The sequence below is a fragment of the Raphanus sativus genome, chromosome 2, assembly GCF_000801105.2.
Source record: "Raphanus sativus cultivar WK10039 chromosome 2, ASM80110v3, whole genome shotgun sequence".
Lineage (NCBI taxonomy): Eukaryota > Viridiplantae > Streptophyta > Magnoliopsida > Brassicales > Brassicaceae > Raphanus > Raphanus sativus.
In genome coordinates this window covers 34,249,140-34,261,716 of record NC_079512.1, presented here as the reverse complement: position 1 = coordinate 34,261,716, position 12,577 = coordinate 34,249,140, and the positions used below count along the sequence as shown (strand labels likewise).

At 37.1% G+C, this 12,577-nt stretch overlaps 5 protein-coding genes across 9 annotated transcripts; 3 read left to right on the top strand and 2 right to left on the bottom strand.

Moving 5' to 3' along the window:
• Window positions 1–39: 39 nt before the first annotated feature.
• Window positions 40–1,997, bottom strand: LOC108843543 (F-box/FBD/LRR-repeat protein At4g26340-like). Its single transcript, XM_018616762.2, is given in 6 exon segments — window positions 40–512; window positions 608–739; window positions 823–1,058; window positions 1,061–1,277; window positions 1,279–1,667; window positions 1,804–1,997. Coding segments are annotated over 5 exon segments (1,233 nt in total). The 5' UTR covers window positions 1,645–1,667; window positions 1,804–1,997; the 3' UTR covers window positions 40–230.
• Window positions 1,998–2,592: 595 nt separating this feature from the next.
• Window positions 2,593–2,916, top strand: LOC130508701 (uncharacterized). The gene has a single exon (XM_057004344.1). It carries the CDS (start codon window positions 2,593–2,595, stop codon window positions 2,914–2,916), a length of 324 nt encoding a protein of 107 aa, XP_056860324.1.
• A 1,202-nt stretch (window positions 2,917–4,118) lies between these two features.
• LOC108841118 (arabinogalactan protein 13-like) lies at window positions 4,119–4,584 on the top strand. The gene has a single exon (XM_018613901.2). It carries the CDS (start codon window positions 4,264–4,266, stop codon window positions 4,441–4,443), a length of 180 nt encoding a protein of 59 aa, XP_018469403.1. The 5' UTR covers window positions 4,119–4,263; the 3' UTR covers window positions 4,444–4,584.
• A 589-nt stretch (window positions 4,585–5,173) lies between these two features.
• LOC108843318 (arginine--tRNA ligase, chloroplastic/mitochondrial) lies at window positions 5,174–9,965 on the top strand. 5 transcript variants are annotated; one of them, XM_057003241.1, is made up of 19 exons: window positions 5,197–5,327; window positions 5,621–5,707; window positions 5,951–6,025; window positions 6,135–6,274; window positions 6,386–6,461; window positions 6,570–6,671; window positions 6,764–6,979; window positions 7,088–7,168; window positions 7,278–7,361; window positions 7,488–7,592; window positions 7,688–7,866; window positions 8,028–8,112; window positions 8,205–8,391; window positions 8,474–8,543; window positions 8,670–8,739; window positions 8,826–8,915; window positions 9,287–9,355; window positions 9,455–9,553; window positions 9,654–9,965. In XM_057003241.1, the coding sequence occupies exons 3-19, from the start codon at window positions 6,017–6,019 to the stop codon at window positions 9,762–9,764; spliced, it is 1,773 nt and encodes a 590-aa protein (XP_056859221.1). In that variant the 5' UTR covers window positions 5,197–5,327; window positions 5,621–5,707; window positions 5,951–6,016; the 3' UTR covers window positions 9,765–9,965. The 5 variants fall into 5 exon arrangements, with proteins under 5 accessions (XP_018471995.1, XP_018471996.1, XP_056859221.1 ...); XM_018616493.2 differs by lacking the exon at window positions 5,621–5,707 and having other exon boundaries at window positions 5,174–5,327; window positions 5,955–6,025; XM_018616494.2 differs by lacking the exon at window positions 5,621–5,707 and having other exon boundaries at window positions 5,178–5,327.
• LOC108843271 (protein OXIDATIVE STRESS 3) lies at window positions 9,860–10,768 on the bottom strand. Its single transcript, XM_018616426.2, has 2 exons — window positions 10,432–10,768; window positions 9,860–10,225 (listed from the first exon to the last, which is right to left on the bottom strand). The coding sequence occupies exons 1-2, from the start codon at window positions 10,605–10,607 to the stop codon at window positions 9,985–9,987; spliced, it is 417 nt and encodes a 138-aa protein (XP_018471928.1). The 5' UTR covers window positions 10,608–10,768; the 3' UTR covers window positions 9,860–9,984.
• Window positions 10,769–12,577: the final 1,809 nt, after the last annotated feature.

Below are 12,577 nucleotides of genomic sequence, written 5' to 3'. Positions count from 1 at the left end.
ATGTTTCTGTCTTTGCTTCCCTCCTTACAAGGCGCTCCGTTGTATAATCAAAAGTTTTAATCTGTTTTTTTATCAATACCGTTCAAAAGGTTAGGATGAAGTAGACCAATCAACTAAACTAATGGCCAGGACTAAGTTGAAGGTTTTTGCCTCAGTGAACAGAACAAGGTTGACACGAGACATGTGACCTTAACTACAAAAAGCCAAAACGACATGTTTTTATCATTTGTTCAGTCGAATAGAAGCTGAAACGAGCTGGCCGCTGTAGGTACAGATGCCAACACCTTGAGCATCTGATACTTCTCTCCCACATCAGTAGAATCTGGAGAGAATGTCGCTTTCTTCAAACAAGCAGCATTCTTTAGGACAAACGTTGCCACCTCTCTATCCCCTTGTCTCCCCTTGTACCCAATCCACACAAAAGCCTCAATACTACACAACAAACACTCGGGAACAGAACTCGGCGGCCTCCAACCAATAGGGGTCTCTTTGCTTTCACTTCTTAAGTTGTTCTAAGAGACCAAAGATATAATTATCAGTCAGTCCAATATATGATTATCGGGACACAAAACCGGATAAAAGCAGATTATAGAGACCGACAACATGCATTGCTGAGTCTGAGAAATCGCAGTTTAGGAGAATCTTGGAGCATACAAGTAAGAAGATCCCACCAGCCTTCGGTTGTGAACAATTCGAGATGAACAAGCTGATTGAATATCATACCACAAGGATGCATAACCTGTATTTTTTTTTTCATATAAAAGAGATATATAAAGCGGAATAACAAACAATTCATTACAAGGTTCAAAGATTAGTTATTACCTCTGAAAGTGATAAAGATAGTGAAAGGCGGTGGACAGAAGTAAGAGCCTTTAGAAACTTGTGGGCTGCTCCTTTAGTAATGCAAACGGAAGCCTCCACCAACTCAGGCATATTCTCCATTTGACGGAGTTCGTAAGCCATAGAATCTGTAATTTTAAGGTACTTCATAGCAGGAGCATCCACCACAAACCGATCACATGTCCCAGAATTTTTGTCTAACATAGTTAATGCGCGACGACAATGGAATCAGTTGTTTCGTCTCCAATATGTCGTTCCACAAACAAGACTTCAAGATTTGGACAGCAGGATATAAGACGTGGTAGAGTATCGTTGTCAGTGTAATCGACAAGCTCCAGGCTCAGAGTTTTTAGAGACGGGAGACAAACGGACAGAGGAACGTTCAGGAAAACGCAATTGCTGAGTGACAAGAGCTCTAGTGTGTCCGAGGTATATATATAGGCTACTCGGCAGAATAAGAGACCTTTCCTTGGAAACAACATCAATTTCTAGCTCACGCAGAGGGCGACTTAGTGCGATAGTAATCCACAGTTCGATATCTATGAAGGGACAGTCAGCGCCAAGTTTTAGATATAACTTGTCTAGTATTGGTGCTTTATTTGAGAGCAAAGACCTGTAAACGAACTGAGAGAAGATCTTGTAGTCACCAGTGTGCTGGCTATCATTGTAAGCAAGTTTGGGTACTGACTTCCAGAGAGATCGCCATCTTTTGGACAAAAGACTTGTGGCCACGACATCTTTTGTAGGAACAAGTGACAATATCCGCAAGAGCAAATCATCCGACAATGCACTGATGATGTCCATGTGAGAGAAACACGATTTGGATCCTGCAGATTAGAGAAACCGAAAGGGTTAAACACAAATCCGAATAAAAAAAAGGAACAAAATAAAGACCATTAATTAACATGGTTAAATAGTTTATAAAATGACAATGACTCAATGAGACCAGAAGAAGAGTTTGACCAAGTCGGAGATGGTCCTATTTCTCCAGTCGCAGTTTCACAAAACTCCCTAGCGTTTCACAGATAACACTGACCCCAAAGTTGATTCGTTTTTTTTTTCTCACGGGAGAGGATAACAGAGGAGCCAAGAACCCTAGATTGTCACACAGTGCCCCAAAAGGACTAAAGCAGGACTGTGACACTAATGTCTCAAATTTAATTACCACACTCCAACCACCGGATTGTTTCAACTTGTCATAGTTTGGTCTTTGGGCTTTTAATATGTGGCCCATCCTATCGAAGTCTTTTACGTTTTCAGGTGTTGACATATATGTTTGCCTTGTATATGTTTTCTTTTTCATGGGAAGTATGTTATTTACTAATTATCAAAATAATCGATTATACAGTATATCCTTGTTTTATGTCGTGAAAACATTATGCTGCAAAAACAGAACATAGACGCACCAAAAATGTATTTTATTAACCGGTATTAGGATTTAGTAGTCCTGTGTTTTGATCTCATGATATGTGTTTCCAACTCCGCAGTACAAAAATGTCTAGTGGACCTCTAAACAAAAAATTAATTTACGAATATTATATGAGCAGAAAAGTAAATCGGATTAGGCACAAACTGATGTGTAATGATAGATAATGAAACATTCAAGTCAACGTAGCAAAATCACAAAAGGGATTAAGTTCTTGAAAAAAGTAAATCCTGACCTCTTTGTATACTCAACACACAGAGATCACGGAATCGTCGTCTCTTCAAATAATACACAAACCTTATCTGAATAAACACTGTACGGGGCATATGGTGTTCAACGGCGGGAGTGTTATGTCGGTAGCCCTTTTCTCGGCTGAGGTTTGGCAGGAACTACGGCGTATCCCCCCGTCGGATCGCATAAGCAGCCGGGAAATGCTTGACCTTGTCTGCTTCTTCCCGCTCCAGGAACTGGGCCGATACGCCGTATGGTTTTTGACTGTTCTCTGTCTTCCTCCGCCAGGTTTGCTTTATCCTGAAGTCGACGAAGAAGAAGAAGAAGAAGAAGACGATCGTGATCACGCTTTCGCTTATAGCTCATCTTCAGCTGCCATCGCTACATATCAGAATCACTTCCATCTGCATTTTGAGTGATCAATATGTGATCATGCTCTCTTCTTTTGTAAAGTTTCCCTTTTATTATTATTTTTTTTTAATTCGTTGCAGTCACTCTGTTTTTACTTTGTAGTTCCTTGCTAAAAGAATCATAATCCTGATTAGAGTTTGGATCCCTGAAGAACATTTAAAGATTTGGGAACATTTTCTTGTCTTTGGTGATAGTTAGACCGTAAATTTGAGTTTAATATGCACTTGAAACACCGTTGACCGTTCAATCGGGTTCTGAAAGCACCTCGGAATGTTTTAAGACGACTAATGGAGCTGTTGTCGATTTGCTTTAAGTGTGTTCATATCTTCTTGGAAAATAATTCTTTTGGTCGCTTCCAGATCCTCGCAGCTTGTCATCGTCCGTATATGTCAAATTTCTTTTTCCAGGTCAAGTAGGCTTGCTTGTTTGTCGTTTGAATTTAAGGTAATGAACAAATTGGATAAACATTAATATTTTAAATTATCTTCATTTTTTCATTTGATCGCATGTCCCAATCTTTCCGTCTCCGTAGCTGATATAATTTACACTTTCTAAGATAAAGGATTGGTGTTTGTTCAAAACCAACTCTTTTAATCTCTCGTTTTCTTTTTGTGCGTTTCTGGTTTCTTGGCTTCCAAGAATTAAAACACGTTATATGAACAATTTACTCTCTTTTTGGTCCGCCTTGTGAATAATTTACTTTATCGTGTATTGTTGTATAAGAAACTGGAAATTTCCATTTATAACTTCTTCTTTTAACAAATATCTGAGAAATAATTGGGGTATAAATGGATATGGATTGAGCTAAGAGCACATGGTGCCAATGTGCCATCAATCATAGTCCATAATTCCATATTCTTTACCTATAAATAGACATCCACACAGCTCATTGGTTCTCTTATTTTCTCATTTTCTATTCATTTCACGACTGGCACAGGGAAAAAAATAACAGTTTCATATATACTTTACTTTTTATTAACGAAAGCGTTCCTATTATGAACTGTATAATCTTTGAATCGACATATTATATCCATCTCTCCAAGAAAAACACCAGATAGTATACTTAACAACTAAAATCGGCTGCATTGTTCTTTCCAGCTGTTTATTTTTAAATTATTTTCAAATATCTTAGTTGATGAGCTCAAACACATATTAATGTTCTTGTGTTGGTTAATTCAAAAATGATTAATCAGGTTGGTGCTAATTAAACTGAAAAGTGATCCATAGACAGTTGGCTAATTAACACGTATCCATGTGTATATATATAACACACAGTCACAGAACCATAGCAAACACCACAAAAAACACACAAACAGATAAAACGATCTCGTTGTTTGCTTTCTCAAGAATTAACAATGGAGGCAACGAAGATGAAACTCGTTGAGGCTGTCTTGGTGGTTATGATGGCTTTCTCTGCTCTGCAACAGGCTGCCGCCGTGGAGGCTCCAGCTCCGAGCCCTACCTCTGACGCTTCCTTGTCTATCCCTGCTTTTGTCGCCACCGTAGCCACTCTGGCGTTTGGGTTTCTATTCTGAGCACATTCGTTTTGATTTTTATTTTTTTAGTTTATGTAGAAATCATATTCTTGATTTCATAATTTATTTTCACTCTTGTGTATTGTTTAAAGCTTTGCCACATCCGATATCAATAAACGCATCCCTGTCAGTTTCTTTGTATGATCAATGTAAGTAGTTTTGACGAAACTCTTTACCAAAAAAATGTAAATTGATAAATCCCAAGTGTGGTAATTGAATGAAGATTAAACTAACTGAAATCTTAATCCCAAATCATTTTGATTCAATCTTAGTACTAACATGACGTTTAACTTCAATTATTATTCTTTCATCTACATCATTTCATAACGAGAAATTGCCAAAAATACCATTTTCATAGTACCACTTTTCATGTTTACACTAACCACTTTTACCACTACTTTTAATGAAGGGTGATAAAGATGAATAATGGTACCTTCAAAGTGGTATTTTTGAAAATTCCCCTTTCATAACAGTTGTTTTGATAATAATTAGATCTAATTTATAGCATGGTTTTAAATCATTGACTGATATCTCGGTCCAACCGGTTGAATTCTGTGAAATTTCAAAACAACCGGTTCATATCTGACTATTGGTCGGTTCGGGTCCCACCACTGGTTAACTGAGGATTAACCAAAGGATTCATTATTCAAATTTCAAAGAGTCAAATTAATTTGGTTGACAAGGTAATGTGACAAAAAAAGGTTGACAAGGTATAATCTGCGAAATAATACTAAGATAATGTGGAAATAAATATCTAACGAGCTTCTAACAACTCATTTCAGTCCTTCCAGTATCAAAAACCCTAACGTTACAGCTCTCGCCACTGGCTCTAATACGTCAGCCCGCCGCCGTGTTCCGCCGATCCTTTGATATCATCCACCGTGGTACGATCCCTCCTCCCTTCTTCTTCTTCTTCCTCCTTGACGCTGTAAATTTTCCGTTGTTTTGTGCGCTTCCCTGATCTGGCGATCGCAGCCGCTAAGTTGTTTGGAAACGCTAAATCACGTTCGCGTTTGAAACACTTGGAACTCAGTTACCTAATTTGCTTACTGGGCCTGGCCCAACACCTGGTTTGCTTTAAGAAAAAAATATTTATTTTCTTAAAAAAATGAAAAAAGGAAAAATGAGCTTAGTATTATAGCTATGGCAATGAGGCTAACCCTTTTCCCGGTTACAGCTACACCGCCGTCATCTCTCTGTTCCTTCAATCTTCTTTCTCGTTCTCCTCACTTAGCTTATCTGTCCTCTTCTTCTTCCCTGTCTGGTAAAATCCTCTCTCTGAGCTTTAATCTTCCCTCTTCTCTTTCGTTATCTCTACTTTTGTGGTTTCTGCTCTCGCCTACATTTATCTTATTGCTTCTCGAGCTTTTAGGTTATGGAGAGACATTTCTATTCCACTAGTTGTTGAACCATGATGTGTATCAAAAGCGTTTAATTAGCTTTTTAATAGGGTTTGCTATTGCTATTTTGCGTGTACTGATTCCGCTTGTGTTGTTTTGTAACCTAGACAGGTGTACTGAGAGCGACGACTAGGAGACTTGCTTTTGCGACAAGATCAAAGTCAGTGGCAACCATGGCAGCTGTAAGTCATAGTTTTTTCTTTGTTTTAACCCACGAGACAGATTTATGTTATATAATACTCTTCTTTCACTTCACCGTTTCTATAACTGATATTTTGAGTGCTGTAACAGAATCAAGAGTTCACGGGGAATCTAAAACGCGAGGTCGAGAAGCTCTTTGATGCTTCTCTGAGATTAACTGTTCCTGATGGAACTAGTGTTGAGACCGAGGTTGCTGCCTCTCTTCCTGGAAAACCTGGAGATTACCAATGGTGCTCACTCTCTCTTTCACTTTATTCAAATGGAACTATAAAGTTAAAATTAAGTTACTTTTTGGCTTTGTTAAATTAGATTTTTCTTTTACATTATATTCTTGTCTGCAGTAACAATGCAATGGGTCTATGGTCCGTTATTAAAGGAAAGGGCACTCAGTTCAGGGGTCCTCCAGCTGTTGGACAGGTTGGTGGTTTGTTTGGTCTTTAGAATTCCGGGGCTTTTGTATGCTCTCTATGTCCTGTAGCAGATTATTAATTGATCTTATATTGTTTTGTTCCGTTTTTCACATAGGCCATTTCGAAGAATCTACCTGTTTCAGAGATGGTTGAAACTTGCTCTGTAGCTGGCCCTGGTTTTGTTAATCTTGTACTATCAAGCAAGTGGATGGCTAAGGTGCTCCTGTTGTATTGCGCACTCGTATAATCGTTTTTTTTAATCTTCGTATAAGTTATTTATGTGTAGCTTGGTTGTTTTCTAATATGCAGAGTATTGAAAAAATGCTCATCGACGGGATTGACACATGGGCGCCTACCCTTCCAGTTAAGAGAGCCGTGGTTGATTTTTCCTCTCCCAACATTGCTAAAGAAATGCATGTTGGTCACCTGAGATCAACCATCATCGGTGACACGCTAGCTCGCATGCTCGAGTACTCAAAGGTTGAAGTTCTACGCAGAAACCATGTTGGTGACTGGGGAACACAGGTAGCTATTTTTTCTGCTCTTCAGATAATTTCTTAACCTTGAAACCAAGTGCTTTGTTGTTGTATTCCAATGTTTATCAAAGAATTAAAAGCCGTTTTTGTTCTGCAGTTTGGCATGCTCATTGAGTATCTCTTTGAGAAATTTCCTGATACTGAGAGTGTGACTGAGACAGCCATTGGAGATCTTCAGGTCAGTTGCTTTACATCATATGGCTTTTCTTTGTACCTATAATGGCATAATACGTAATATGTGAAGAACTATATCAATTTAATTTCTATTTTCATCTGTCATCTGACAGACGTTTTACAAAGCATCAAAGAGTAAATTTGATAGTGATTCGGACTTCAAGGAAAAAGCACAAAAGGCTGTGGTCCGTCTACAGGTAAACAACATTTCTCCAAATCTGTGCTTTCTTCTGTTTGGCAGTGTGTCAATATGCAGCTGCCTTGGTTGCAAGATCTAAATTACTCAATTATCTCTCTTTTTTTTTTCCGTTTCTTCGGTGTAGGGTGGAGATCCTATTTACCGCAACGCTTGGGCTAAGATTTGTGAAATCAGCCGAACCGAATTTGCCAAGGTTTATCAGCGCCTTAAAGTTGAGCTTGAAGAGAAGGTAAAATAAGAGAAATCGGTACTATATTATTTGAGACAAAATAGAAAGATAAGAGGTATATGGATGGTTAATGAAAAATACTCGATTCATGCCAGGGTGAAAGCTTTTACAACCCCTACATCGCTGACGTAATCGGGAAGTTGGATAGCAAGGGGTTGATTGAAGAAAGTGAGGGTGCCCGTGTGATTTTCCTCGAAGGCTTCAACATCCCCCTCATGGTTGTAAAGAGTGACGGTGGTTTTAACTATGCCTCAACTGATCTGACTGCTCTTTGGTGGGTTATCTTTTCTCCTATAAAATTCGTATTTTAGTTTCAATTTTTGGAAAATAAATCTCATATATGATGATGTATTGTGTTTGTATTTACTGAAGTATCTGAACTTGCCTATCGTTTAATAATGAGTTCTCTGCCGATACTAAATCTTCCTGTCCCAGGTATCGGCTTAATGAGGAGAAAGCTGAGTGGATTGTATATGTCACCGATGTTGGCCAGCAGCAACACTTTAATATGTTCTTCAAAGTAGGGTTGATGAATATTTTCATTTCTATTTTCTACTTGTCTTGCTTAAAACTGTCGGTTGTGACTGTCGTTATCTTGTTACTATGAATCAGGCTGCCAGAAAAGCAGGTTGGCTTCCAGACAGTGATAAAACTTACCCTAGAGTGGACCATGTTGGATTTGGTCTCGTCCTTGGGGTCGATGGCAAGCGATTTAGAACTCGATCTTCAGATGTAGTCCGCCTAGTTGATTTGCTAGATGAGGCCAAGACTCGCAGTAAAACTGCCCTTATTGAGCGTGGTATCTAAATTTTTGCAGCTCGTTGAACCATTAACTTTGTTTAGTTATGTGTTCATCCTTTATATGCTGTTTCTCTGTTTAGGTAAGGACAAAGAATGGACTCCCGAGGAGCTTGACCAAACAGCTGAGGCAGTTGGATATGGCGCGGTGAAGTGAGTATTTTGTCTATTCTCGTTTTAGTTTTTTTTCAATCAAACTGAACAAGTATGATGAATTTTCAACCAGATGTTTTGATACTTGGCATTTTAACATGCGGTTTTGTTTAATATTCTTTCAAGGTATGCTGATCTGAAGAACAACAGATTGACAAATTATACTTTCAACTTTGATCAAATGCTTAGTGACAAGGTACTGGAATTTGCCGCCTAGTTTACATAGTTGCATCATGCAGTCATCCTAGCCATGCTTATTGGTCTCACACATGTCATGAGCAGGGAAATACAGCCGTTTACCTTCTTTACGCTCATGCTCGGATCTGTTCAATCATCAGAAAATCTGGCAAAGACATAGATGAGCTGAAAAAGGTATTTTTGCTGCATGTTCATAGATCACTTGAGTTCATTCATTGTTCCTCTGTTCTTCCTCTTGACTAGTCTACAGCTGAACTTTCCCATTGTCTCTATCTATTTGGTTTGAAAGCTTAAACAATTTTCACAAGTGTTTAACTGTTAACTCCATGCCAGTGTCGATAGTGAGCATTTAAATCGGGAAATCTTAAGATTGATTTTTGTGGGGTTATCTTTTCTTTTATGTAATCTTGGGTTTGTGCTATCTAATTTCACATTTTTCTTATCTGATGGATCCTTAAACACCTTGCGGAGACTCAGTTATAACCCTTACCTCACAACGTGCGATGAAGAGTTATTCTTACTTTTCAACGTCTTCTTTATTGCAGACAGAAAAGCTAGCATTGGATCATCCTGAAGAACGAGCACTAGGGCTTCACTTGCTTCGATTTGCTGAGGTAACACATGCTCATCATTACATACTACTTTCAAATTTGATTTCTTTTTCTGGGTAACAAGATGGACAAATAGTACAACCATGTGTGAACGATTTGCAGACGGTTGAGGAAGCTTGCAGCAACTTGTTGCCGAACGTGCTGTGTCACTACCTCTACGATTTATCTGAACGCTACACCTCCTTCTACTCCATTCATCAGGTGTGGTTTCTTGACATTCTACGTTTTTTTTAATAGTTTGATATCAAACTGCATAGCCCATTATTTGGATCTCACTTAAAAATATGAACTTTTGTTACAGGTCATTGGTTCACCAGAAGAGGCAAGCCGTCTCCTACTTTGTGAAGCGACGGCTGTAGTGATGCGGAAATGCTTCCACCTTCTTGGAATCACCCCTGTTTACAAGATTTGATTCCATCACTATCACAATTAAACTACTCAAAAGACCAGAGTACTTATCTGTTCTGGCATTTTTTTCTTCTTTTGTACAACTTGTGAGAAAGACGGTTCTTTAAACTCTAAATTATCTTTTGTTTTCATTTATTTTGGGCGACCTTGTACACAAATGATTACAATGTTAAACCGATTCCGAAAGTTTGTTTTGATCATGTCATTGAACTGATTTAGGTGAATCATAAAAAGGTTTTAAGGTTAATTAGTCTTGAATTGGAATGAGTTGAAGATGATGATGTTCTTGTGGCTTTCATGGAGATTGTAGCATTGGGTCGATATAGCTCTTTGCTTCCAGAGCTCCTGCATGTCTTCATTCTTGGTCTTCTCTTCACAAGATCCGCAAGGCATGTGACATTTGCTAGAGATGTGAATGACTGGGATTTGCCTTTGTAATGCTTTGAAAGACCTTTCTTCTCGTTGCTGTGAAACAACACAACCAAAAAAATAAACTGTCAACAATATATGTGATCAATCAAAAGAGGATCAGCATGAAGAAATCATTCTGAGACCCTTTGATTGCTTTATATTAGTAACCCCCTATACTGATCAATCTCTATGGATTATTACTTATGTTCTTTATATAACCCGGAAAGTAAAAGGTTTCACGAAGAGGACAGAGTCATTACATGGTCGGTAGCTGAGAGATGAGGTCTGATAAATCGTCAAAAGCCCCATTAGAAGAAAAAGAAGAGGAGGCTTCTTCCTCTGTTGAATCAGATGAATCTTTTGCTGAGGATCTTGAAACTCTTTCAACATCTTCCTCATTCGTTGTCCAGATGAGACTACCAGCGTGAACGCTCATCTTTTCGTCAATGATAGTTATTTGGTTTTCTTTTCTTTTCAAGTCTTATACCAAAAGTAAAACAAGGTTTATTGAACAAAAATTAAGAACATAGAGTTGAGTTCTTGTCGAGATGTTTGTGTTTCGTTATCCTAATAGTAAACAACAAAATTAAGAGAAGTCTGTATATATATATAGTTACGAATGCATGTAGATAAGCGAAGAGATACGGTTTCAGTAATAGAAAATGGATAAAGAATAGCGATAATGTGTATGTATTACGTACGTGCAAGCTGTGGACAACGTTTGGCTCTTATCCCAAATTGTTTATACCTGATTTTTCTCTCGCCTCACGTTTTTATCAGATCATTTAAACCGTTACTATCATTTCTCTTAGTTTACCATATTTTGCAAATTGTGATTAATTAGCCAAGGAATCCTCGGTCGGCTTTGTGCGTTAAAGTCCTACCGTTAAAGCTACAATGCATCTTCTATGTTCTTAACGTAGGGAACCAAACGATTAGTTACAAGATTAAATATGAAATATGAAATTTTTCTAAAAAGACGTCAACTTTTTATTCTCTTTTAAAATTTTACAAAATTTGTTAATTATAAGATTATGTGTTGTTATATAAGATAATATGATACATTTAAAATTGTGTTAATTGTTTCCGTTTGAAAAATAATCATAGATTTTAGATATGCTATAAAAAGTTGTCTGTTTATATATATAAATAAATTTTTATGAAGTTAATTTTTAGAAAATATTGTATTAATTGTTTAATTTATTCTGAAGTATTATATTTACAGATATAATACTAAAGATAAAAAGTTGACATCTTTTTAGAAAAAAAATAAAAGAGAATAAAAATTTTCAAACGTAGGGAACCAAAGGATTAGTTACAAGATTAAATATATGAAATATGAAACAATTTACTTCTTTTTTTTACATCTGAAACAATTTACTTCTTGGTTATGCTAAACTATAACTACCTTAGCAATAAAATAAAAAATAAAAGTTGCAGAACCTAAGCTATAATCGAACCTGCGATAGGAAAGTTACTATGATAAGAAGTTTTTTTTTTTTGGAAAAGGGGCATCCTATGATGAGAAGTTCTGCACCGTATATTTAACATTTTGTATACACGGTCAGATAAATAATGTTATAAAAAAACGTTATAAATAATATGTGAAATTCTATACATTTTTCATTTGCAAAAAAAAAAAAAATTCTATACATTTTTAATATTGGTACGTTTAAAAATATTGGCGGAAAAAAAAGAGAATCAGAATCTGGTCAAAAATCTAGAAGAAAGCTGCATCTTCTTACCCATTACAACGTCTGGATGAAAGTGATTTATGTCCTAGCTACGCTATGATGTTCAACTGAACCATCAAATACAACGTCTGGATTAAAGTGATTTATGTCCTAGACCGTAGACGCTATGATATTCAACTGAACCTTCATATAGATCTCGACTAGATTCGCACAGGCTAAGCCAAAGACAGAGCTACTAGGGGTACGAATTGATAGCAGCGAGTTGAGAACTGAGAAGCACGTGAATTGGAAAGTTAAAAGAAACCTTGGCATGGCAGCAGAATAAAACATTAAAAGAATACTTTGGAATCTTTTTAAATTTTAATTTTTAACCTACTATTCTTTATCAGAAAAAAAATTATAGGTGTAATCATACTAGTACTAATAAACTCATCAGAACTTCACAGATATACGTGATTAAACGAGAGTTATAGTGATTTTATATGAATTTTTTTCGTGTTGTGCACCTTTTATTAAAAAGTTGCACAAGAAAACAAAGAAAAGACATAATCTGTTGCTCAGATGAAAGCTGGCCTTTTGAAGGCCATCTCCTCTGGTGTTAAAGACATAATCTGTTGCTCGGATGCTAAGAGTCTTGTTGATGCAATCACAGGTATCAAAACTGTGACGCCTATCCGAGGAATACTTCATGACTTAGGCGTGTTGAGTAGTT

Bases quoted from the DNA above. Each gene is read 5' to 3' on its own strand.
- LOC130508701 (XM_057004344.1), top strand. From the start codon at position 2,593: ATGGTGTTCAACGGCGGGAGTGTTATGTCGGTAGCCCTTTTCTCGGCT.
- LOC108843318 (XM_018616491.2), top strand. From the start codon at position 5,587: ATGGCAATGAGGCTAACCCTTTTCCCGGTTACAGCTACACCGCCGTCA. The intron at 7,169-7,277 runs GTCAGTTGCTTT...GTCATCTGACAG, and splicing joins CAGCCATTGGAGATCTTCAG to ACGTTTTACAAAGCATCAAA. The intron at 7,593-7,687 runs GTAAAATAAGAG...GATTCATGCCAG, and splicing joins AAGTTGAGCTTGAAGAGAAG to GGTGAAAGCTTTTACAACCC.
- LOC108841118 (XM_018613901.2), top strand. From the start codon at position 4,264: ATGGAGGCAACGAAGATGAAACTCGTTGAGGCTGTCTTGGTGGTTATG.
- LOC108843271 (XM_018616426.2), bottom strand. From the start codon at position 10,607: ATGAGCGTTCACGCTGGTAGTCTCATCTGGACAACGAATGAGGAAGAT. The intron at 10,226-10,431 runs GTAATGACTCTG...GTTGTTTCACAG, and splicing joins ATCTCTCAGCTACCGACCAT to CAACGAGAAGAAAGGTCTTT.